Source organism: Sus scrofa, chromosome 4, assembly GCF_054392235.1.
Source record: "Sus scrofa isolate SSC_HxYL_T2T_F1_AM1 chromosome 4, Sscrofa_HxYL_maternal_Yorkshire_Landrace_v2.0, whole genome shotgun sequence".
NCBI lineage: Eukaryota > Metazoa > Chordata > Mammalia > Artiodactyla > Suidae > Sus > Sus scrofa.
In genome coordinates this window covers 71,680,177-71,706,712 of record NC_139386.1, presented here as the reverse complement: position 1 = coordinate 71,706,712, position 26,536 = coordinate 71,680,177, and the positions used below count along the sequence as shown (strand labels likewise).

The 26,536-nt window shown below is 38.9% G+C and overlaps 1 protein-coding gene and 1 long non-coding RNA gene across 5 annotated transcripts in view; one reads left to right on the top strand and one right to left on the bottom strand.

Moving 5' to 3' along the window:
- CPA6 (carboxypeptidase A6) overlaps positions 1 to 26,536 on the bottom strand; it is a 250,013-nt gene that overhangs the window by 39,193 nt on the left and 184,284 nt on the right. For all 4 annotated transcript variants that reach the window (XM_085022215.1, XM_085022217.1, XM_085022216.1 and 1 more), the window contains one exon: positions 26,432 to 26,536. In XM_085022215.1, coding sequence (XP_084878341.1) covers positions 26,432 to 26,536 — 105 coding nt within the window. The remainder of the gene's footprint in view (positions 1 to 26,431) is intronic.
- Positions 1 to 26,536, top strand: part of LOC110260281 (uncharacterized) — a 106,150-nt gene that overhangs the window by 57,074 nt on the left and 22,540 nt on the right. The gene's annotated exons all lie outside the window — the stretch shown is intronic.

The window sequence follows — 26,536 nt, the reverse complement described above, 5'->3', positions numbered from 1 at the left end:
GGGCGAGGGTTGACACGTGATTCTGCTGACTATTTCTTTTTGTTGTTGTTGTCTTTTTGCCATTTCTTGGGCCACTCCAGTGGCATATGGAGGTTCCCAGGCTAGGGGTCGAATGGGAGCTGTAGCCACCGTCCTACACCAGAGCCACAGCAACGCGCGATCCGAGCCACGTCTGCAACCTACACCACAGTTCACGGCAATGCCGGATCCTTAACCCACTGAGCGAGGCAGGGATTGAACCCACATCCTCATGGTTCCTAGTCAGATTTGTTAACCACTGAGCCACGAGGGGAACTCCCATCACATCTTCTTTATTGAACTTTTGTCTCTAACTATACTGATAACATTTTAGCAAATGTAGCAAAATTGATTAATTGGACAGCCTCCTGCAGTATTTCAGATCTGGCTAAATTTTAGGCTAAGAAAGCAGCAATTTAGATATGCTTTTGTATAACTGGTTCTTTTTAAGAAGCTTCTATTCAATTGTGCATAAAATAATTACCTAAATATTTTGATATTCTTATATGATGCATTGTGACACAGGCTAGTTATATAGGTCACTTAATTGTTGATGTCCAATTAGTATCAGACTCAAGTCTTGGAACTTCCTGTACTCTGTTCCCTTCTGACTTTTCTAAAAAAGTTTAATGGACAGCTTTGTATTGTGTCATCTTTATTGCGGCTCCTTTGAAATCTTGCTCTTGTGTTTGGGTCTGACCCCAAGTCTGAAGATTCTGCATGATAGATATGGCTTCAAATAGGAAAGCATTGAATGTGCTAAGTCAAGTTAAGAATACAGACATTTTGAAATACCATTCATGCGAAACAGATTTTTTTTTCTGGCCATGCCTGTGGCATGCAGAAGTTTCTGGGCCAGGGATAGAACCTGCACTACAGCAGTGACCTGACACACAGCAGTGACAACACCAGATCCTTAACTTGTTAGGACACCAGAGAACTCTGTTATGGAATGGGTTTTTAAAGGAATTATTATTATTATTATTATTATTATTTTGTCTTTGCCATTTCTAGGGCTGCTTCTGCGGCATATGGAGATTCCCAGGCTAGGGGTCAAATCGTAGCTGTAGCCACCGGCCTAAGCCAGAGCCACAGCAACTTGGGATCCGAGCCGTGTCTGCAACCTACACCACAGCTCACGGAATGCCAGATCCTTAACCCACTGAGCAAGGCCAGGGACCGAACCCGTAACATCATGGTTCCTAGTTGTATTCGTTAACCACTGAGCCAAGACGGGAACTCTTAAAGGAATTATTTTTGATGCATGTTTGTCTGTTTGTAAAGTAACAATGGCTGCTTTGGGGGAGGAAGACTGGGAAAAACTGTATGGGAAGGCGTATTCCCTTTCATTTTATACCCATTTGGAGTGTTTGAATTTTTACCATATTAAAAACAATTAAAAATGAAATCTTTTTTTCTTTTTTTTTCTTTTTAGAGCCACACCTGCAGTATATGGAAGATTCCAGCTTAGGGGGTCAAATCAGAGCTGCAGCTGCTGGCCTGGACCACAGCCACAGCAATGCCAGATCCAAGCCACATGTGTGACCTACAACACAGCTTATGGCAATGCCGGATCCTTAACCTGCTGAGCGAGGCCAGGAATCAAAACTGCATCCTCATGGACATGATGTCAGGTTCTTAACCCACTGAGCCACACCAGGAATTCCCAAAATAAAATAATTCTTGGAGTTCCTGTTGCGGCTCAGTGGTAACCAACCCACCTAGTATCCATGAAGATGTAGGTTTGATCCCTGGCCTCGCTCAGTGGGTTAAGGATCTGGTGTTGCCATGAGCTGTGGTGTAGGCTGGCAGCTGTAGCTGCTGTTTGACCCCTACCCTGGAAACCTCCATATGCCATGTGGTGCAGCCCTAAAAAGACAAAATAATAATAATAATAAAATAAAAAAATAAAAAAACCTTAAATTACATATATTCTGCCTTGGAAAATTTAATAGTTAAAATTTCATTTTTCTTTCACATCATGTTCAGAAGAATTTCTGAACCCATCGTAAGTACCATTCTGTGTTTACACTGTGAAAATTCTGTTCACAGAGAGTAATCCCATAATACAGTTCCTTATTAGAAACAATCACTGCATTAGAAATAATAATGAACATATAGGGATAAATTCAAGAACATAAGCAATTAAACAAATAAGGGGTTAACACAAGTTGATAAACAATATAATTCTCTTTTGTTCTTTATTTAAGAATCAATCATCTGTTGGTCAAATGTCTTCAGCGGAACTTTGATACATGCTTGATTTTCTATTAACGGTCCAATGCCTCAAACTAGAGGAAAATCCATGGTGTGTGATCACTTGTACCTATCCTGAAATTTAGTTTTCTTCTAATAAGAGTAGGTTCCCCAGAGTGTGAAGAAGTCTGCTGGGGATGGCAGAGGCAGGGCTGTATGGTTACCTAACGTTCTTCCCGTAAAGTTAGGCCTGAGACTTTCCATGTTAGTCTAGAGAGAACAGGAGAAGAGATGGAAGGAAAATCTATCCCTTACTTTGTGGATGGACAGTTAAGCTGCTTCTGATATTTCATTGTCACAAGATTGCAGCAAACATTCTTGCACATTTCTCCTAGACACGTGTGAGAATTTCCTTATGATAGACATTTAGGAATAGTTTGCTGAGTCCCAGATTTACATCCCTTTCACTTTGCTAAATGTGAAATTTTCTCTCTAGATCGGTAAATTTTCATCTGCAGTGAATGTAGGTTCTCATTGCTCTACAACCTTAGTAGCTTTTCATTAAAAAAAAGTTAATGGGAGTGGGGGAGAATTCCCATCGTGGCCCAGTGGTTAACGAACCTGACTGGCATCCATGAGGACGCAGGTTCGATCTCTGGCCTCGCTCAGTGGGTTAGGGATCCAGCGTTCCCATGAGCTGTGGTGTAGGTCGCATACACGGCTTGGATCCCCCGTTGCTGTGGCTGTGGCATAGGCGGGCAGCTACATCTCCAATTAGACCCCTAGCCTGGGAACTCCATATGCCTCGGGTGCGGCCCTAAAAAGACAGAAGGACTAAAACAAACAAAAAAAAAAAAACAAAAAATTCAATGGGTATGAAATTCTGTTTTGTTTTGTTTCACATGTCCCTGATTACAAATTATATTGGACAGCTTTCATGTAACAATAGGTAATTCTATATATTGCTTACTCATATTTTTGCCTATTTTTGCTGTTAAACCCTCTTCTGCTTTTTTTTTTCAGCTTTTAGAATTTTTATTTTATTTTATTTTTTTCATTTTTTTATTCCTCAAATGAATTTATCACATCTGTAGTTGTATAATGATCATAACAATCTGATTTCACAGGATTTCCATCCCACAGCCCAAGCACATCCCCCCACCCCCCAAACTGTCTCCTCCAGAGACCCTAAGTTTTTCAATGTCTGTGAGTCAGCATCTGTTCTGCAAAGAAGTTCCTTCTGTCCTTTTTTCAGATTCCACATGTCAGTGAAAGCATTTGATGTTGGTGTCTCATTGTATGGCTGACTTCACTTAGCATGATAGTTTCTAGGTCCATCCATGTTGCTAAAAATTCTGCTGCTTCTTCTTCCTCTTTCTCCTCTTCATCTTCTTCTTTTTTGCTTTTTAGGGCCTCACCTGCAGCATATGGAAGTTCCCAGGCTAGAGGTTGAATTGGAGCTGCAGCTGCCAGCCTACACCACAGGCACAGCAACGCCAGATCCTCAACCCACTGAGCAAGGCCAGGGATCAAACCCACGTCCTCATGGATACTAGTCGGGGTCTTTTCTGCTGAGCCACAAAAGGAACTCCTTATTCTTATATTATGAATAGTCATCCTTTGGTCATATTCAACATGAACATCTTCCTTTTTTCAGTTTATTGCTTCCTATTTTCATCAAGTCATGCTGTTAAGTTTTTAATTGTATCATCACCATTAAATGTATACTTTTTAAAAATGTATACATTTTAAGAACCCATCTCTGCCTTAAGATCATAAAGCTATTTTATTTTTTTTTTTCAAAAATCTGTTTTCAAGTTTCTTTTAAAATGTAGGCCTTAAACCTCCTAGAAATGTTTTTTTAAATGATGTGCAGTTGGGATTTATTAATTACTTTTTCCATTGTGGAAGACCAGTTGCACCACTTTACTCATTCATATGGCTTGTCTTTATTCCAGCAAGTTAGTATGCCACCTCTGTCAGGTATCAGGGTCTCTTCTGAGGGTGGAATGGCTCTAATGTACTTTGGTTTACATCCATTCACCAAAACCACACCGTGGTGACATAGAATCTACGGAGTCTGGTAGGAGGTCTCCTCATGCTGTTTTTCCTCAAAATTGTCTTGGCTAATTTTGAGTCTTCTCTGTTCATATTAATTTTGAAACCAAGGTTGACTACATTACCAATGTTCTGTATTAGGTTTTTTTTTTTTTTTTTGGTCATTAAGGGATATTGCATTTTAGCAAATAATCTGTCTTCATGTACTAACATAATCATATCATTGTTATGATCAGTTTTAATAAGTAATTTTCTATCATTACATAATCCTTGCATTCCTGGGATAAGCTCATTTGTTTATGATATGTACTCTAATATGTTAGCTGGATTCAGGTTGCTAGAATTTACATCTGTATTCCTGAGTGAGGTAGGCCTGTAATTTCCTTTCTTATTTTGTTCTTGCCTTGCTCTGGTATCGGGGTTATATCACTCTTTGGGGAGTAAACCATGTAGGCCTGCAGCAGAAATCAATTAAATATAAAACAAAGATATAATAGGAAAGATATATCTTTGCTTTCTATTTCTTTGGTTTTTGCTCTTTATTGCTTCTTTTGTTGACTCTTTTCCTAATTTCTTGAGTTGAAAACTTAGCTTATTAACGTGGAAACATTCTTTTCTAATATATTTATTTAAAACTATAAATTCCCCTATAGTAGTACATTCACTATCTTTTATACATTCTGATATATAATTTACTTCCATTCAGTTGTAAATATTAAAAATTTTCCTTGATTTCTTTAAAGCATGAGCTATTTATAAATATTTTTATATTTTAAAATACATGAGTTTTCTTTTTAAAGTCATTTTTAAAATAATCTTTTTTTGTCTCCTTAGGGCTGCACCTGTGGCATATGGAAGTCCCCAGGTTAGGGGTCCAGTCAGAGCTACAGCTGCCAGGCTATGTCACAGCCATAGCCACAGCAACATGGGATCCAGGCTGTGTCAGCGACCTACACCACAGTTCATGCCAAAGCCAGATCCTTAACCCACTGAGCAGGGCCAGGGATGGAACCAATGTGCTCATGGATACTAGTTGGGTTTATTACTGTTGAGCGACAATGGGAACTCCCTTAAAATAAATAATTTCTAACAGCTGCATTACAACCAGAGAATATGGTCTATGTGATATAGAGTCTTTGGTATTTCTTGAACCTTACTTTGTGGCCTAGTATATAATCAACTTTTGCAGATGTTCCAATTGTGCTGGAGAACAATATGCATTCTTTAGTTATTGGGTATGGATCCTATATGTGTTTATCAGAATAAGCTTATTAATTGCATTGCTTTTATCATCTATATTCTCACTAAAATTTTTGCCTGTCTGCTGTCTTAATCACTGAATTATGTTAAAAAAAACTCGATTTAGACTTATCACTTTTTACATATATTGAGGCCATTAACATGGCTTCATTTTAAAGTTCTTCATTTCCAAATTATATATTAAATAAGGAAGCTGATCTCTAGTATCCTCTTCTGGAATGGATTTAATTTCTGAGACTTGCCAGAACATGTTCTTCCTCTGACAAGTAAACATAGTGTCATTGTATTGCACACATGCTATATTTGTGATTTTTATAACTCTCTAAGAATCGCAGCCATTCTCCATCTGGTCAGACAAAATGAGAATGATCACAATGTGATGACTCTTCAGGGCTGAATAGGACGATTCAGAGGCCTCCCTCCTCGAATGCTTGAAGTAGCAGGACATGGATGATGTCTCTTTTATGGTTTAGGTGGAGTTTTAGAAAAAAGATGATCATGTGACTTTCTATTTCCTATTATCCTAGCAAATGATAACCATAAAGAACGTGGGGGTGTGCTTTCCTTCTAATATGTAGGACTCTTTTTAGCAATCAATTCCCACCACCCATACACACAGAAAAGGAGATGGCTACTAATCAAGTTCCGTCTGGGCTTTCCCAGTATAAGTTCTTGGCTACTACTGTTGCTTACGAGGAAGACTTAAGTAGTCCGGATCTGAAAGCCAGTCACAAAACAATGCACCACACGCCTCAGTGTGGCAGTCTTTGGGTACTACATTCACCCTCATCAATTTATTTAAAACTGCTTTGCTGAAGTGGCTTTTGCTTTTAAATTAAAAGATATCAGAGAAATTTTTGAGTGTTATCTTCTGGTAGAAAGACGGTATGTTTGGTATTAGGTTAGGCAATTTCTGAGGTTAAGAAATGCAAAGAATGAATCTATTTAGTATTTACCACCTGCCAAGACTACTTTGGCTTCCCTATAAATAGATATATGTCCTATGTCAGAATTCACCAAATAAAAAATATTGCAATTTCTAAAGTCTTTGTGTGGCATGATAAAGTTAGGCCCAAGGGTTTCCCTCCTTTTCACTGTTTTTGGATTTATTTGGTTGGATGTTGCTTTCTTAGAGCCCTAGAGCCCTATAGGAACCTGGAATGCAGTTGCTGTTTTATTTATTTTGGATCAGTGTTGTTGGCTTTATTTATTTATTTATTTATTTTTATTTTTTTAAGTGTTGTTGGCTTTTAAAAAGGTATCTCTTAAAAATTTTCTGTTATTTTCATTTTTCTTCTAGAATTACTACAGGAGACCTAAAAATAATAAGCACACATTCAATGAGGTGCACACTGTGGGAACTAGTTGTTATGGGCAAGGTCAAAGGAACAGCACAGTTACCAGTCAAGCTGAAGAATGTTCTCACCTGAACTGGAGCGGAGTAAAATTATAAAGGGTAGAAAAAAGCTGTAGCACCAAAATGGGTGCATCTCAACACAAAGGAGGTATTTACAATTCAATACTAGGAGATTTAATTAGAATAGGAGAGAGTTGCCAGGGAAATTTTAAAAAGGGAGCTTAATCTATAAAGATATTTGATATCACACTGTGAGAAGCTCATTAAATACAATATGGTAACTAAACACTAGTTTTTGAAAGCAGCATGAGCAAAAGCCTCTGTGAATGAAGGATGGGAAACTGGAAAATCATATGTGAATCTAGTTATTTTTATACTTAATAAAAATAACTAGTTAATTTGTACTTAGAACCTCCCAGAGATTGATCTAACAGGGCAGGTAATGGTTGAAAAATGGTATCTATTAATGCACATTCTCTAATAAGAGAAGGAGATAAATATTTGAAGTGTTTTGCATCACCAGGAAGAATATTAGATGCATTAGACATTAGATGCATGTCCATTCTACTTTTTTCTAAGTAAAACCACTTCCCATTTCTAGAACTTTTGTACAGAGATAGCCTACAGTGGTTGGTTATATTTACTCAGGGCCCAAAGAGTAGAGTCCAGGCAACTTTGTGGCATTATTAAAATCTACTGTGGACCTCCCATTGTGGCTCAGCAGGTTAAGAACCCAACTAATATCCATCAGAATGCGGGTTCAATTCCTGGCCTTGCTCAGTGGGTTAAGGATCTGGCATTGCTGCAAGCTGCGGTATAGGTCACAGATGTGGCTTGGATTTGCCATTGCTGTGGTTGTGGTGTAGGCTGGCAGCTGCAGCTCTGATTTGACCCCTAGCCTGGGAACTTCCATATGCTAAAGTGCGGTCCTAAAAAATAAATAAATAAAACCTACTATGGGAGTTCCCTGGTAACCTAGTAGTTAAGGACCTGGGGTTGTCACTGCTTCAGCATGGGTTTGATCCCTGGCCCATGGGCATGGCCAAAAAAAAATTCTATTATGTAAGACTCTTTTTATCTACAGAAAAGAAAGTACAAATTTGTCCTTGCTTTGCTTGGCTCCATAAAAATCTGTGGCTGTGTGGTTGGTCACTGTACATATATTACTCAGTTCACACACAGACAGCAAAGTGTGTAGCCATGTTGCTCCACTGTCCTCCGGTGATAAACCCATGTGGCATTTAAAAAAAATGATGATAGTAAGAGATAATAGGCCAAAAAAACTTCAAGTGCAGCAATAACACAGATAATGCAGAGGGGAAATTTGAATCAACTGTAAATGGAGTTAAATAAGGAATAGCTGATCACAGGAATGTGGACACTGCCACCATTCAACTCTAGATATTCAGCCAGAGGAATGTAGTGAAGACAAACTTACTAACATAAATGAGGAAAATGCTTGTAATGGAAAGGAAGAAGATGTTCCAGAAGAAATGATACTGTCAACATTCCACATTAAAAGGAACTCTTGTAGGTATTTTTGGACATTGAAAGCGCAAAGGAAAAAATACTGGAAGCCGATCCAAACTAATAGCAGAGACAGGCATTTTTGCCAAGGCATAAAAAAGATGCTCACTTTAGGTTGTAAGTTACATAATGAGAAGTTAAGCACTATCCAAACTACCTGTGATAGCTGTTTTTATAATAAAGGAAGGATACATTTAATTATCTTTTATTTTTATTTATTTATTTTATATTTTGTAATTTTAGGGCCACACCCATGGGCATATGGAGGTTCCCAGGCTAGGGGTTTGTATCAGAGCTACAGCTGCTGGCCTACACCAAAGCCACAGCAACGCCAGATCCGAGCCACGCCTGTGACCTACACCACAGCTCAAGGCAACGCCAGATCCTTAACCCACTGAGCGAGACCAAGGATCAAACCCACAACCTTGTGGTTCCTAGTTGGATTTGTTTCTGCTGTGCCACAATGGGAACTCCGACATTTCATTATCAATATTTCTAGTGTTTTAAATTACAGTGTAAGAAATATTAGATTCACTTTTTTTTTGTCATTTCCCTATACATTTATAACAGAGTAAGAGAGTTTTTAATCTTTTGACAAAAATACACGAAGGTCATAGAACAAACATGATTTTCCCCATTAATTATCAAGATAGATTTTTATAGCTTCAGTTTGCATGGCCACTTTTACAGTCCTGCACTTCTGAGCAGGAAAACCGGAGGCTGCCTATTTAAATAGTGCCTGTATCAACAGTGCTCAGAACATTCTCAAATATTGACTAGTGGAGGACAATGGATGCAATGGCTTTTAGTTCAGTTCTAGTGAACAAACAATAATACAGGCCCTGCTCTGTAGATATCATTATAAATTGAATAAAAAGGGAGAAAGAACTGGTTGGTTGGGGGATGCAGAGCATTAAGAGAAGACTGGGGAGGGTGAGCAGGATGGGAGAACGTGGGGAGCTCAAGGTACTAATAGGTTGGCAGAAAACAAAATATTGCAGTTACTTGGGATGGCAGTGAACAAAGTCAGACAATTTTTAAAATGCAGGTTATTTTTATATAATGAACATTTTTTTGAACTTTTTAATTGTGAACAAAGACTTATTTGCTTACTCAACTGAACTCATTAGATGTTTGGTCTGGGCGTCATAACCCTCTCAATTACTTATTAAGTCCTGGCTTTTGGTATATTTTATATATACAATTTAAGTTCTCTTTTTTAAGACTTTTTAAAAGACTCTTATTAAGTCCCTGGATTTTAGTATATTTTATATATACAATTTAAGTTCTCTTTTCTATCTTATTTTTAGTGATACATTTCTTAACCAATGCCTTGAGTTTCACACCTATATTTGAGGGTTTATATTATATTTTTACATATATCTTTAAGTCCCAGCAAGACATAATGAGACTGAAAGAGGTGATAATCTAAAAGAAGTAATTTGGGGTAAGCTCTTGGATTCTGGAAAAAAGAGCTTTCCTATTCCAGAAAGCTTTCTGAAGTGAAGGACGTCTCCCCAAACCACTACTCTAAGTCTTCCCTAAAGCTCTGTCCTAGACACACTACCAAGCCTAGAGCTTCATTCTAGACACACAACCCAACCCAGTCTCCAGGTGTTACTGGTTACCCTCCCTGGTTCTTAGAAAATAACTCACTTTCCTGAAAGTCTCCTCTTCCTATTTTCTGCTACTTGAAGGACCACCCAGTACATCTGAATCATGTGCCAGATGTTGTCATCAGGATAAGCCACCCATAGGGCAGGTGGTGGCAGCATGTAACAGAGGTGGTTTTCCAGGGTAATTGGCTGGGCCTGGAAGGGTAAGGGTTCACATTGAGTAGCAGCAGAGAAATAGCTGAGAAACTAAGGACATTTTCTTTTGCTTTTCTTTTTTCATTTCTTCCCCTCCTCTCCTTCTCTTCTCTTCTCGTGTGTGTACGCGCACGCGTGCACGCGTGTTCATGGTGCTACTGTTCTGTAACAGGACCAAGTTAGATCCCCCTGTGTATTATACTTCTTCAAAGTCTTGAAGAACTTTCCATTTCAGACCATCCCTGTCCCAATTTTCCCATGGATCATCTTCTCCCAAACCCTTACTTTATCTTTGGTCTGCCATTGAGTTTAATAGAATTCAATCACTGATTTAAAAATACCTGTAGGGGAGTTCCCATCCTGACACAGCTGAAATAAATCCGACTAGGAACCATGAGGTTTTGGGTTCGACCCCTGGCTTCATTCAGTGAGTGGGTTAAGGATCTGGCGTTGCCCTGAGCTGTGGTATAGGTCACAGATATGGCTCAGATCCTGTGTTGCTGTGGCTGTGGTGTAGACCAGCAGCTGTAGCTCTGATTCGACCTCTAGCCTGGGAACTTCCATGTGCTGCAGGTGTGGCCCTGAAAAGACAAAAGACAAAACAAAAGAGAAAACCGGTAGGAATATATGACTCAAGCATATATGACTTTAGCTTGAAAAGGAAACTATTAAGGTTTTTTTTTTTTGTCTTTTTTTCCTTTTCTAGGGCCACTCCTGCTCCCACAGCTCACGGCAATGCCGAATCCTTAACCCACTGAGCAGGGCCAGGGATCGAACCCGCAACCTCATAGTTCCTAGTCATATTCGTTAACCACTGCGCCACAATGGGAACTCCAGGAAACTATTAAGTTTTACTCGGTTAAATTGTTTAAAAATATCATCTTTGGAGTTCTTTTTAATATAGAAAATTTGGGAAATTTGAAAAAATATGAAGTAAAAATCACCCATAATTCTTTTAGCATCTAGTATATTTCTCATGTACATATATCTCAGATATAGATTTTACAACATATAAATTATAATGGCATGCTTGTTTTTATTTGATTTAATTAATTAATTTTTGCCTTTTCTAGGGCTGCACTTGCGACACATGGAGGTTCCCAGGCTAGGGGTCTAATCAGAGCTGTTGCCACCCACCTTCGCCACAGCAATGCAGGATCTGAGCCATGTCTGCGACCTACCCCACAGCCATGGCAACGCCGGAGCCTTAACTCGCTGAGTGAGGCCAGGGATCGAACGCACAACCTCATGGTTCCTAGTTGGATTCGTTAACCACTGAGCCACGATCGAACTCCCATGTTTTTATTTTTTTTGATACAGCAGCATGTCATGGGCTGTTTCCCCTATCCTTGACTACTCCTTTGATATATTTTATGATGTCAGGGCTATCAATCATGTCCTTTACGTCTTCTTTTGTTTTATGCTTAGAAATGTCCTCCTCACTTGGAAATTAAATGACTTTCTAAATATTCTATGAATTAAGACTCTGGTCAAATCTGTCCCAGCAGTGTAGAATTATTGGAGGCAAAAGTTAAGTGCTGTACATAGCTCTGGGCCAGCCAGCACCAGCTGTGGCTAAGATACTCAACCTCAGAGATCGCCAATTTTAAAATCTCGAAAGTGAACAGAGCCCCAGGTACCTCATTTAATGGGAGATGATTCTGAGAAATGAAGCAAATACTATTCCATCTGCCCTGGCAACAAAGAATTCAGTAGCCTTTCCACAATTCAAAAATAAGATGAAAAATTAAAAGATGTAAAAATAGGCTGCTGCTGAAAATTTCTTGTCTACCCCATCTATCAGTATGACCTCCCACCCCCAACCTTGTGCCAGAACTTCAGTGAACTGTTCTAACCTTCTATCCTTTTCCTGTCTCTTCTTATCAGGTTAAGTAATACAGACAAGAAAAGTATTTGGAAACAATTCTGTTGTGTTTGGCACAATCCCTGGAATTTATTCTTGGATATCTACTGCCCAAATTAAGCCGCTGAGTCAGGTGTTCATTCATTTGGCTGCTTACGGAGTCTCTTTAACTTCTCACCAGAGAGTATTTACTTCTTTTGGTCCATGAGAACTAAGATGCATGACAGCAGAGTTTTTGATGGTCCTGTATCTCCCTCCCCAGCATCCATAGTACATGGTCTGGTATGTGGTAGACATTTAGTAATTATTTGTTGAACAAATTAATCACTTAACCTGCTTAATGCAGTGGGGGGTTGGGTCTTCCTTTCAGACTGACGGCAATGCCAATGTTTTGACTGATACGCCCACAACTTCACAGATGCCATTACTCTCTTGGGTATCTTGCCATCTTTGACCTGTTCTGTACTTTCATCCCCACATCAAGGCAATCATCAATTCCTAAAGACTTCCTTTGTTGGTGCTGCCTTCTGTGTTTGTGTCTCACCTCCCCAGCAGATAAATTACGGAAAGGGTTAATGTTGTGTACTCGTGTACAGTACAGCTCTCCTACCGCTACAGAGCTTAGCAAGCTGCCTTTACATAAAGAGAAGTGCTCTATCAGCTTTGGGTTGAATGAATAAATGAATGAAGGAGTGACTTTTTTTTTTTTTTTTTGTCTTTTGTCTTGTTGTTGTTGTTGCTGTTTCTTGGGCCGCTCCCGTGGCATATGGAGGTTCCCAGGCTAGGGGTTGAATCGGAGCTGTAGCCACCGGCCTACGCCAGAGCCACAGCAATGCAGGATCTGAGCCGTGTCTGCGACCTACCCCACAGCCACGGCAACGCCGGATCGTTAACCCACTGAGCGAGGGCAGGGACCGAACCCGCAACCTCATCGTTCCTAGTCGGATTCGTTAACCACTGCGCCACGACGGGAACTCCGGAGTGACTTTTTTCATTTGAACTATATATACTCTTCCTTTACTTTCCATTCCCACATCCACTCTTCCTGCCCATGTAGAGGTTCTTGCCCTTAAAACTTCTAGTTTGTTGCCCCTACTCTGGGCTCCTCTCTTTCATCCATATATCTTTAAACTCTTTGACAAGAACAGGTGCTTTTCACTACATAGCAGTATTTTCTCATTTTTCTCTATTGGATCAAACTCTGTCTTCCAAGGCTAACTGCAATTTTTCAGTCAGTCTCATGATGCAGCAGAATCCATTCACACAGATGATAGCCTTTGGACTCACTAAGCTACACTATGTTCTCCATGTTAATCTTTTGTCTTTTTTTAGGGCACTATCATCTTCCCCTAATCAAATTCCCACTCCTCAGTCAAGGCCTAATGAGACTCACGTCCCCACAATTTTCCCCAAATCTTGTCTTCTTCCAGAGTCTCACAGAGCTCTCTGGTTCTTGAATTCGTTTGGCTGTGATAGCCACAATAATTTAACATCCAAAGATACACTGTTTTATGTTGTTGATGACTGTTTCCTGTACCCAAGTGTTTCTCCTCGAATGAAATGTTGACTCCTTGAGTGCTGGGACCATGACTTATCCTCCTGCTACCCTTACTGTGCACGATGCTGAAAATGTAGTGACCAACAAGAAACTGTTAGACGGATTCATATAAATAGTTTCTAGAGAAACGCTATTTAACACTGATTTAAAAAATAACAGCTTTATTGGGATATAATTCACACATTTTAAAATGCACAACTCAATGGTTTTTAGTATAACTCTGAACAGAGTTATGCAATCATTGCTATATAATGTTAGAATATTTTCACCATCCAAAGCAGAAGTTTCATATCCTTTAGGTATCAACTCCCAACTGTGTCATTTCCCCAGCCATAGACAACCACTAATCTACTTTCTGTCTTTGTAAATTAGCCTGTTTTGGATGTTGTATAGGCCTGGAATTGTGTAAAATGTGTTCTTTCATGACTGGCTTCCTTCAGTTTGCACAATGCTTTCAAGGTTTATCAATGTTAGAGCATGTATCAACACTTCACTCCTTTTAAAATTGAAATGTAATTCATTTAAAACTGTACAGTTTGCAAGTTCCCATCATGGGTCAGTGGTAACCAACCTGACTAGTATCCATGAGGATGCGGGTTTGATCCCTGGCCTCACTCAGTGCATTAAGGATCCCGTGTTGCTCTGGCTGTGGTGTAGGCTGGCAGCTGAAGCTCCGATCAGACGCCTAGCCTGGGAACTTCCATACACCAATGGTGCAGCCCTAAAAAGAAAAATGTGTATAGTTTGATGGTTTTGTAGTATATTCATAAGGTTGTGCAGTCATCATCATTATCTAATTCTAGAATTTTTCCATCACCTCCAAAAGAATACCTGTTAGTATTCACTCCTAATTCGCCTCTCCCCTCATCCTCTGGCAACTACTTAACCTACTTCCTGTTTGTATGGATTTGGCTATTCTGGACATTTCATATAAATGGAATGATATGATATGCAGCCTTTTGTGTCTGGCTGATTTCACTTAACTCATTTTCAAGGTTTATCCATGTTGAAGTTTGTATTTACTTCATTACAGCTGGAAAATATTCCATTGTATGAGAGACCACATTTTGTTTATCCATTAGTTAATGGACATCTGAATTGCTACCACTGTTACGAAAAATGAACATTCAAGTACACATTTCTGTGTGGTTATATGCTTTCATCTCTCTTGGTTACATGCACAAGAGTGGAAAGTTGGGGTTGCATGATAACTCTCCGTTTAATATTTTCAGGAGCTGATAAACTGTTTTCAGACCTATTTTAAACTTGGTAGTTTCCTTTGCTTTGCAATTTAATTTTTACGTCTGCTACTTTTGTGTTCCTTTGTGTTCTTTTTACTTTGTGTTCCTTTTCGTAAGTCTCCACTTGCTGTCTATTTTCTTTGTCCCCTGTCTTCTATTTACCCTCACATTTAAGTCTCTGCAGAAAGATAATCTCCACATTCTGTATATTTACCTGTTTTCTTATTATTATTTATCTATTCTAGTTTTCTTTCTCTCCTTCCTTCCTTTTTCTTTTTAAAAAAGTTTCACTGAAGACTCATAGACTTTGAAAAACTTAACAGTTACTGAAGGAGAGGGTAGAGGGAGGGATGGACTGGGATGGGATTGGCATATGCACACTGTGGTGTATGGAAAGATTGGCCAGTGTGGACCTGCTGTATAACACAAAGACCTCTGCCCAATGTTCTGTGATAATCTATGAGGGAAAAGAATCTGAAAAAGAATGGATGTGTATACATGTATAACTGAATCACTTTGTTGTAAAGCAGAAGTTATTACAATCTTCTAAATCAGCTAGACTTCAATAAAAACTTTAAAAATGAAAAAATTTTTATTAAAATACAGTTGATTTACAAGGTTGTGGTAAGTTCTGCTGTATAACAGAGTGATTCAGTTATACACACGTCCATTCTTTTTCAGAATCTCCTCCCTAGTTTTCTTTCTTTGATAAATTTAGTGCCTATATCATCCCTCTGGGCCCATGACAAATTTAAGAAAAACGTCATCACCAAAAGGTGGTGTTTCTTAAAGCTCATTTTGGTTTCATGGCAAAGGGGTATTTGCAGTACTCATTTCAATAGTGAGTCTACCATGTTGTCTCTCTCCCAAAGAAAACCCCATCATACTATAAATATAACATTAATAATGGTTCTGCTAACTTGGTATAAACAGGCATTTCACAAGGGAAAGATGTGCAGTCCAAGCATACCTCCATTGGTTTTCTTTACTTTTCTTACAAGAGATAAAAATTTGTATATGAACATTAGAAAAAGAGAGGTGGCAAATGTTGAAATCGAAGGTGATGGCTCTATATTTTTAACATAATTAAATAATTGTCAATCTGAAAGAGAAAAGCCGACAATTTTATCATGTATTCTGTGTTTTAAAAATGTTTAATCTCTTGGGATAGACCACAATGAAGGATAATATAAGAAAGGGAATATGTGTATATATATATATATATATACATATACATATGTATGTGTGTGTGTATATATGTATGACTTGGTCACTTTGCTGTACAGCAGAAATTGGCACATTGTAAGTCAAGTATAATAAAATTTTTAAAAAATTCCAAAAAAATAAAATGCCTACCAGCCTGCAGTTATATGATGAGATAATGAATACAAACTATCAGTGATGTGTTGAGAGAATAATTCGAGTCACTTTCAAAATAACAAAATTCTTGAGTCCATCTCATTAGTCAATTAAGCCAGGTAGTTTGCATCTGGGTCTCTGTTTTCAAAGCTTTGTTTGTCCTAAGCTCAGGCATGGGCCCATCCTCTCAATTGGAGTGGGCAGCGGCCTGCAAGCGGCAAACAGGGCCTGGCAGGCAGGGGCTGGTCATGCTGGCTGAAGGAGAGGGACATGTGGAGCCAGAGCCCAGCCTGGTTTCCATGGTGTAGGGAGTCAGGGTCTTGATGAGGATCACACAGCAGAGAGGAGAGCACAGGGATGAAATTGCCTCTGCTTCTCTAGGCAGGACAGAGGACCCAGTTCCAAAGAGAATGAAAGAGTTATTATTTTTTTTTAATAATTTTTTATTTTCCCACTGTACAGCAAGGGGGTCAGGTTATCCTTACATGTATACATTATAATTACATTTTTTCCCCCACCCTTTCTTCTGTTGCAACATGAGTATCTAGACATAGTTCTCAATGCTATTCAGCAGGATCTCCTTGTACATCTATTCTAAGTTGTGTCTGATAAGCCCAAGCTCCCGATCCCTCCTACTCCCTCCCCCTCCCATCAGGCAGCCACAAGTCTCTTCTCCAAGTCCATGATTTTCTTTTCTGAGGAGATGTTCATTTGTGCTGGATATTAGCTTCCAGTTATAAGTGATATCATATGGTATTTGTCTTTGTCTTTCTGGCTCATTTCACTCAGGATGAGATTCTCTAGTTCCATCCATGTTGCTGCAAATGGCATTATGTCATCCTTTTTATGGCTGAGTAGTATTCCATTGTGTATATATACACCACATCTTCCGAATCCAATCATCTGTCGATGGACATTTGGATTGTTTCCATGTCCTGGCTATTGTGAATAGTGCTGCAATGAACATGCAGGTGCACGTGTCTCTTTTAAGTAGAGTTTTGTCCGGATAGATGCCCAAGAGTGGGATTGCGGGGTCATATGGAAGTTCTATGTATAGATTTCTAAGGTATCTCCAAACTGTTCTCCATAGTGGCTAAGAGTTATTATTTTTATGATACATTTAAAATTTTGAGGAGCTCCCGTCGTGGCTCAGTGGTAATGAATCCAACTGGTATCCACGAGGACACAGGTTCAATCCCTGGCCTTGCTTAGTGCGTTAAGGATCCGGTGTTGCCGTGAGCTGTGGTGTAGGTCACAGATGCAGCTCGGATCCTACATTGCTGTGGCTGTGGCATAGGCTGGCAGCTGCAGCTCTGATTGGACCCCTAGCCTGGGAACTTCCATATGCTGCTGATGTGGCCCTAAAATGACAAAAGAAAAAGTAAAATAAAATTTTGAGATACATGTAGATTCACATGGAGTTACATGTTACATACTGTTAATATGTAATTGTAGGAATTCATTCTTACAAGAATTAGAAGAGTTAATACAGAGAAATCCTTTGCCCCTTCATCCACTTTCCCTCAGTGGTAATGAGAAATCCTTTTACCCTTTATCCACTTTCCTTTTACCATTGAGGGAAAGTGCATGAACACTGTATACTACAGTATCCATCACAATCAGGGTACTGAACCGATGCATTCGAGACACAGAACTTTTCCATCACTGCAAGGACCCCTCATGATGCCCTTCTAGAGCCACATCCCTTTCCTCTCCTTAGCCCCCAATCTGTTCTCCATTTCTATGCAGTTGACCCTTGAACAACATGGGGCTTGGGTCACTGACCCTCTGAAAGCAACTGGAAGTGCATATGTAATTTACAGTTGACCATTCATATCTACTGTTCCACATCCCTAGAGTCAACCAACGGAGGATCATTAGTAAAGACTGTAGTATGTGGAGCTCCCGTCATGGCGCAGCGGAAATGAATACAACTAGGAACCATGAGGTTGCGGGTTTGATCCCTGGCATCGCTCAGTGGGTTAAGGATCCGGTGTTGCCTTGAGCTGTGGTGTAGATCCCAGATGCAGGTCGGATCTGGCGTTGCTGTGGCTGTGGTATAGGCCAGCAGCTACAACTCCAATTAGACCCCTAGCCTGGGAACATCCAGATGCTGTGGGTGTGGCCCTAAAATGACAAAAGACAAAGACAAAAAAAAAATGTCTATAGTACATATTTACTGGAAGAAATCTGCATGTAAGCAGACCATCAAAGTTCAAACCCATATTGTGTAACAGGAGTCAACTTTAATTTTATCACTTCAAGAACATTATATAAATGAAATCATACAGCATGTATCTATTTGGGATCTTTTTTTAAAAATTTAGCATAATTCTCTGGAGATTTGTTCACATTGTCGTGTGTTTCCACAGTTTGTTCCTTTGTCTGCTGAGTAGTTTTCTATGGTGTGTGTGTACTAGTTTGTTGAACCATTTGCCCATTGAAGGATATCTGGATTGTTTCCAGTTTTTGGCTATTATAAATAAAGCTGCTATAAACATTCGTGTACAGGTTTTAGGGCGAACATAAGTTGTAATTTCTCTGGGATAAATGCCAACAGTGCAATTACTGGGTTATATGATAGTTGCATGTCTAGATTTAAAAGAAACTGTTAACTGTTTTCAAGAATAGCTCCATCATTTGACATTCCCACCAGCAGTGTGCGAATGATCCAGTTTTGTTTGCATCCTCCCCAGTGACTCAGTCCCCAGCCCACCCGTGTGCGCGCGTGTGTGTGTGTGTGTGTGTGTGTGTGTGTGTAACTTTAGCCATTCTGATAGGTATCCAGTGATAGCTCATTGTGGTTTTAATCTGAATTTTCCTAGTGATGTCTTTTTGTGTGCTTTTTTTTTGCCTTATGTGTACTCCTTTCCAGTTGGATTGCTTTTTTATTGTCAAGTTTTGAGTTTATACACTCCAAATATGAATCCTTTATCAGACATGTGGCAAAGTTTGCTGCTTGTGTTTTTCCTCCTCTTACCAGGGTCTTTCACACAACAGAGTTTTAAATTTTGATTACATTTGATGACATCCAATTAACTCTTTTATGGAGTATGCTTTTGGTGTTAAGTCCAAGGACTCTGCCTAGCTTTAGGTCTTCAACAGTCTTTCCTATTTTTTTCTAAAAGTTTCATAATTTTATATTTAAGTCTGTGATCCATTTGAGTTAATTTTTGTATAAAAAATATGTCTTAGATCGAAGTTCATTTACTTCTCTATGGAAGTCCACTTGCTCCAGCACCACTTGTTGAAAAGTCTGTCTTTCTTCCATTGACTTAACATTTGCATCTTGGTAAAAAAATTAGTTGGCCATATTTGTGTAGGTCTATTTCTAGGTCTTCTATTATGTTCCTTTTGTCTCTCTGTTCACCAGCACCATATATGTGTGAGTACTGTGGCTGTAAGTATGTCTTGAAGTTGGTTAGAATGATTCTTCTAGAAAATAGTTTTAACTCTTCTATTTCCTTTACTTTTTCATAGAAATCTTTGAATAAGTTCACCTGTATCTACAAAAGTCTTGCTGGAACTCTTATACAAATTGTGTTAAACTTATGTATCAATTTGGGGATAACTGACATTTTTTATTTTTGCTGCATCTGTGGCATGCAGAAGCTCCCACATTCCAGGGATCAAACCTGTGCCACTGCAGCCATCCAAGCCACTGCAGCGACAATGCCAGGTCCTTAACCCACTGAGTCACATGGGAACCCCAACATTTTTCTATATTAAGTTTTCCAAACCCTGAATATGGTATGTCTCTCCATCTTTTGTTAATTTTTTTTACTAATGTTTTATGATTTTCAGCATGTAAATCCCAAGTATGTTTTGTTAGATTTACTCTTAAGCATTTCATTTTTTGAGTAATTATAAATGGTATTATATTTTTAACTTCAGTGTCCATGTGTTCATTGCTGGTATATAGAAAGACAGTTGACTTCTGTTAAGTGTACCTTGTGCCCTGTGATCTTGTTGAACTTACTTATTGCTTCTATTTTCCTGTAGATTCCTTGGGATTTTCCAGGTAGACAACCATGTCATCTAGGAGTAGGAAAATTTTATTTATTCCTTTTTGACCTCTATGTCTTTTACTTTCTCTTTTCCTGACTAGAACTTTCAGCACCATGTTAATTAAGAGTAGTGAGAGCAGACATGCTTACCTTGTTCTTGATCTTAGGGGGAAGCATTTGGTCATTTACCACAAGTGTAATGTTTGCTCTAGGATTTTTGCAGATGTTCTTTCTAAAGTTGAGGAAGTTCCCCTCTATTACTATTTTTTGGGGAGTTTTTATCATGAATGTCAAACTTTTGTCAAGGTCTTTTTATATATCAGTTGAGATGATTATGTAGACTTTTTCCCTTTTTTGCTTGTTAATATGGCAGATTACATTGATTGAATTTCAAATATTAAAACAGTCCTGCTGAATAGCATTGAGAACTATGTCTAGATACTCATGTTGCAACAGAAGAAAGGGTGGGGGAAAAATGTAATTGTAATGTATACATGTAAGGATAACCTGACCCCCTTGCTGTACAGTGGGAAAATAAAAAAAAATATTAAAAAAAAGAAAGAAAAGAAATGTAAACCACTTAAATAAAATAATAAATTTTACCAAAGTCCAAAAAAATAGAAGAAAAAAAATATTAAAACAGGCTTGGATGCCTGAAATAAACCTCATTTGCCCATGATGTAGAATTATTTTTATAGTTTGCCAAATTGTATCTGGTAATACTTCATTAAGGATCTCTGAAACCATTTTCCAGTTTTTTTTTTTTTTTTTCTACTGTCTTCGTCTGATTTGGGTATCAGGGTAAGACTAGCTTTAAAAAAATGAATTGAAAATGTTCTATTTTCTGAAAGAGATTATGTAGAATTGGTCTTAATTCTTCTTTAAATATTTGGTAGAATTCTTCAGTGAAACCATCTGGTCCTGGAGATTTCATTCTTTCTTTTTGAATTTTAAAATTATGAATTCAACCTCCTTAGTAGTAAGAGATATATTCAAATTGCCTATTTCATTATGGATGGTTTGTGTCTAAGTTGTCAAATTTATGTGTATAGAGTGATTCACAGTATTCTCTTATTGTCCTTTGGATATCTGCAGGGTCTGTAGTGCTATCCCCTTTTCATTCCCAATATTGGTAATTTGTATCTTCTTTTTTCTTTGTTTCTCTTGCCAGAACTTTGTCAATTTCACTGATCTTTTTAAGAACCAGCTCCTTGTTTCACTGAATTTCTCTAATGATTTTCTGTTTTCACTTTCATTGATTTTTGATGTTATCCATATTACTTGCTTCTGCTTGTTTTGGCTTTATTTCCTATTCTTTTTCTAGCTTTTTGAGTCAAAGCATAGATTATCATTTTGAGAATTTCCCTCATTTCTCATGTACACATTTAGTGCTATTAATTTCCCTCTTGTTTTAGCTGTGTCCTACAAATTTTGATATGTTTCATTTTCATTCAGTTCAATGTACTTTATAAATTTCCCTTATGATTTTTATCTTTGACCCATGGATTAATGCAGAAGGATAATGTAGAAGCATGCAAATTCCCAAATGTTTGGAGGTTTCCCTGTTAGCTTTCCACTATCAGTATTTAGTTTGACTTTATTGTGGTCAGAAAACACAGTCTGTATGATTTCATATCCTTTACATTGTTGAGGTTTAATTTTTTGGTCCATAATAGGGTATATCTTGGTATATGTTCTGTAGGTACTTGAAAAGAATATGTCTTTGGCTCTTGTTGGATTGGCTGATTCATAAATGTAGTTTAGATCCTGTTGGTTGATGGTGTTAGGTTTTTTTCATACACTTGATTTTCTTTCAAATGATTCTCTTTGGTTATTTTAAAATATCAACTTGCTGATGCTACCACTACTAATAAATTGCTTTTATTAAGTGCTTATAACATGTGCCTGGATTGCTGACCCACAGAAACTCTCACTAATAAATATTTGTTGTTTTAAGCTACTGAATTTGGGGAAAAGCCCCGAGAGAGAGATAGCAAGAGCAGAAGCCAAACTTTTGGCTTCTCACACCATTTTTTTCTCTGGGGTTTGAAATCCAGGGAAATCAAGAAATGATAGAAACCACTGCCAGAATGGGGTAAAAATACAAGAAAAGAGGATCTCTCCTTGTTCACCACATGTCTTTCTGAGAGGACATCACCTCACATGCTTGTCACATGCCAACAAGGGGTCAATGCAGGAGGAGACAATCAGCAGTGTAGCACGTGTCAGCCAAGAGAGGGCTTGACATAGCCTCCTAGGGTCTCCTGGGAGGCAGAAAAAGAGCTCAGGGGTTCTCTGGTCCCCCTAAAGGACGTGTGGACATTAGAGGATTTGAGAGCCTGGGAGCTGGTCTTGGGATTTCTGTGGTGGAGTGGAGATGACCTTGGGAAGGGACCCTGCCTGGACCCCCTCTTGGACCAGCCAGCCCCTGCCTTTTTTGGGAGATAGGATTTAACAAGGGACTGAATGAATGTACAAGAGATGATGCTCCCATGCTGGGCTGGTTTAAGGTATATTTAAATCTTTGAAATCCCCATTTCCTCTGCCCCTAACACCACCATTAATGGGAACGGGGGCTTCAAGACAAGATGAGTACATTTCTTCAAAGCCTGTGATGTGTAAATGTCGACCTTGTCCTGTCATGGCTATCATGCAGCAGCCCTATTGCTTCCACAAGGACAGTGGGAAGAGTGACCCCCTTTTTTCCACTTCTGGTTGCTACACTGACTCAGATGGGAAATGTATGTGATGAAGTGGAGGGGTGTGTGCCTGTCACAAACAGCAAGAGTGAGAGAGGCATGGAAAGGGTAGCAGAAGCCCAGAAATGGTTACGCTCATTTACATACTTGAAGATGGCCTGCTGTAGGAGGAAGAGGTCTTTCCTCACTCATCTTTGGTGAAATGGAGCCTACTCTTAAAAAAAAAAAAAAAAACTCAGTGAAGTATAGTTGATTTACTATGTTAATTTCAGCTGTACAGTAAAGTGATTCAGTTATACATACATATATACACACATTTTTAAATATTTTTTTCCATTATGATTTATTGTAGGATACTGAATATAAGTTCCCTGTGCTACATAGTGGGACCTTGATGTTTATCCCTTCTATGTATAATATAGTTTGCATCTCCTAATCCCAAACTCCCAATGACTCCTTATCACCCCCTTGGCAAGCACAAATCTCTTCTGTTTCTGTTTCACAGATAGGTTTATTTATGTCATATGTTAGACTCCACATATATAAGTGATATCATATGGTATTTGTTTATCTCTGACTTACTTTACTTAGTATGATAATCTTAGATCCATCCATGTTGCTGCAAATAGCATTAATTCATTCTTTTTTTATGGCTACGTACTATTCCATTATATGTATGTGTCACATCTTCTTTATCCATTCCTCTGTTGATGGACATTAGGTTGTTTCCATGTCTTGGTTATTGTAAATAGTGCTTTAATAAACATTAGAGTACATGTATCATTTTTTTTTTCTTTTTGGCCACACCCACAGCATATGGAACTTCCTGGGCCAGGGATCAAATTTGAGCCACAGCTGTGACCTATGCTGGGTCCTTAATCTACTGTGCTACAGTAGGAACTCCTGTATCTTTTTGAATTAGAGTTTTCTCCAGATGTATGCCTAAGAGTGGGATTGCAGGATCATATGGAGACTCTATTTTTAGTTTTCAGAGGAACCCCCGTACTGTTTCCTATAACAGCTGCACCAATTTGCATTCCTACCAACTGCACAGGAGGGTTCCCCTTTCACCACATCTTCGAATGGAGCCTACTTTTTTTTTCTTTTGCCATTTCTGGGGCTGCTCCCGTGGCATATGGAGTTCCCAGGCTAGGGATCCAATTGGAGCTGTAGCTGCCAGCCTACACCAGGGCCACAGCAACACAGGATCCGAGCTGCATTTGCACCACAGCTCTCAGCAATGCCGGATCCTTAACCCACTGAGCAAGGCCAGGGATTGAACCCGCAACCTCATGGTTCCCAGTCGGATTTGTTAACCGCTGAGCCACACGGGAACTCCAAATGGAGCCTACTTTTAACTGATGCTTCTTTTTCTTGCTCCAAAATCAATTACCCTCAATTGATAATCATCAAACATGCCTCTTTGTCTGTGGTTACACTGCGTCCTCTTGGGAATTTAGTTTGGGTTCTAGGGCTGCCGTGGACAGCCATACAGATTGTGCATTGCAAAATGAGATAAAGTGCAAGTCATCTCCCAGAAATCTTTCTATGTTATAACTGCTGGATTCTCATCATTCCCATTCATTCACAAATATTTGAAGTTCTATTAAATGCCAGGTGTTGTTCTGGATACTAGGGATTTGGCAATAAACAAGATAGAGTTTCTGCCCTTGACACTGGTACAGGAAGAGAGATCATTACAAATTGTCTCTTTTTTTTGAGACATGAACAAATAAAATAAGTTTAGGAAGGGAGTTCCCGTTCTGGCTCAGTGGGTTGCAAACCCAACTAGTATCCATGAGGATGTGGCTTCAATCCCTGGCCTCGCTCAGTAGGTTAAGGATCCAGCATTGCTCTGAGCTGAGGGGTAGTTCACAGATGCAGCTTAGATTCTGCATTGCTGTGGCGTAGGCCAGCAGCTGCAGCTCTGCTTCAACCCTGGCCTCGGAACCTCCATATGTCGCAGGTGCAGCCCTAAAAAGCAAATAAATAAATAAAATAAATAAAAAGTAAGTTTAGGAATTATAAAGAAGTTGCTCCTGGGAGTTCAGTCCCCGGCCCTCTGCAGTAGGTTAAGAGACCCAGCTTTGCTGCAGCTGTAACTCAGATTCAATCCCTGGGTTGGGAACTTCCATGGGTGCAGCCATAAAAAAATTAAAAGTTCCACACATGGGGGTGAAGAAAATGTTTGGGAGATACATTCTTATATTCTATAATAGTACACAGGCCCATAGTCTAATAAATAGATGTCTGTTCTTAACTATCCCCTCCCTTTTTTTTGAAACTTGAGACAGCAGACAATACGTTGCATGTAAAAAATGGATATTTAATACAAGGTTATAGAATTAACAATTTGTTAGCTTTTGCATTTTGTCCTACCAGGATGAAATGGTATTTTAAGGGACTATGAATTGCTCAATATATTGAGCGGGAATAGTTTGAAAATTTTGGTATTACGTTATAAAATTAAGGATACTTTTGTGGGTTTGGTAGTGGCAGAGGGGCAGATTTTACAAATTTAGTTCATTATTGACATTTGTGAGTCATTTTTTCCAAGACTAGGAGAGTCTTCAAAATCACAGACTTCACTAGGTCACATAATTTTCCCATAAAACATAGCAAAATATTTAAGTATCTTGTATCCTTAATCATTTTCTATAAGTAATTTTTAGTTTTTTTTTCATTTTTTCCCCCTGGCTAAGAACCTTCCTTTCCTTAGATATCTTCTCTTTTATTACCAGATCTAGTGGTTGGTTTTCTTTTAGGAGTCTTAAAAAACAAAAACAAAAACCTAAGAATTCAAGGTTAAAAATGAAAGTCAGTGCATTCTTGACAATAGAAAAATATAAAAACATAATAAGACGTTAGTCCATGAAGCTTGCCCACTCTTGGAATAAGAACCTACTTGATACACTAGCCTCAGAGGGCTGATGACTTAAATTCAGCCTTCAGAAAATGAGAAATCACTATGAGTCATCAACCATTAGAGCCACTGAAAAGTACTGAAACAGAGAATATTAAATCCACAGATGCTGAAGTTCTTTGCTGCCTAAATCACAAATCCCTAGCGGGAGGGCAAATGAAACCCCTTGTTCATCTTGCTATAGGATGCGTGACACTGGTTTGATGGAGAAGACAAGTGATGTAGAGAAACTGCCCTGAAACACTATAAATTGGATTTTTAGCCTTCTACCTTATATCAGCTACTATGGTTGGTTCCTAATTTGTCACAAATTCACAAACGCCCTGAATCTCAGTTTCTGAGGGTTGGTAATTCCAGCCTCCCAGTGCAGAGGTGAAGACGAACTGAACCAGGGTGTCGCGGGGTCTTCGTAAACATAAAAGCAACGCACAAAATCATGGTGTTATTATCATTCCATCAAGTATTTCCGGCATCATATTCCCAGTTTTGTTCCTTGAGCAGAATAAAAACACCAGTTAGCTAAAATGGACACTCTGTAAAGGGTGTAACTTACTTCTTTCACAAACCACTGGCAAAAGGCAGGACCAATCCATTCTCTTGCATGAATACCACAGTCTATCCAGACACCTCTTTTGTAAGCTCGTGATCTTCTGCCCAG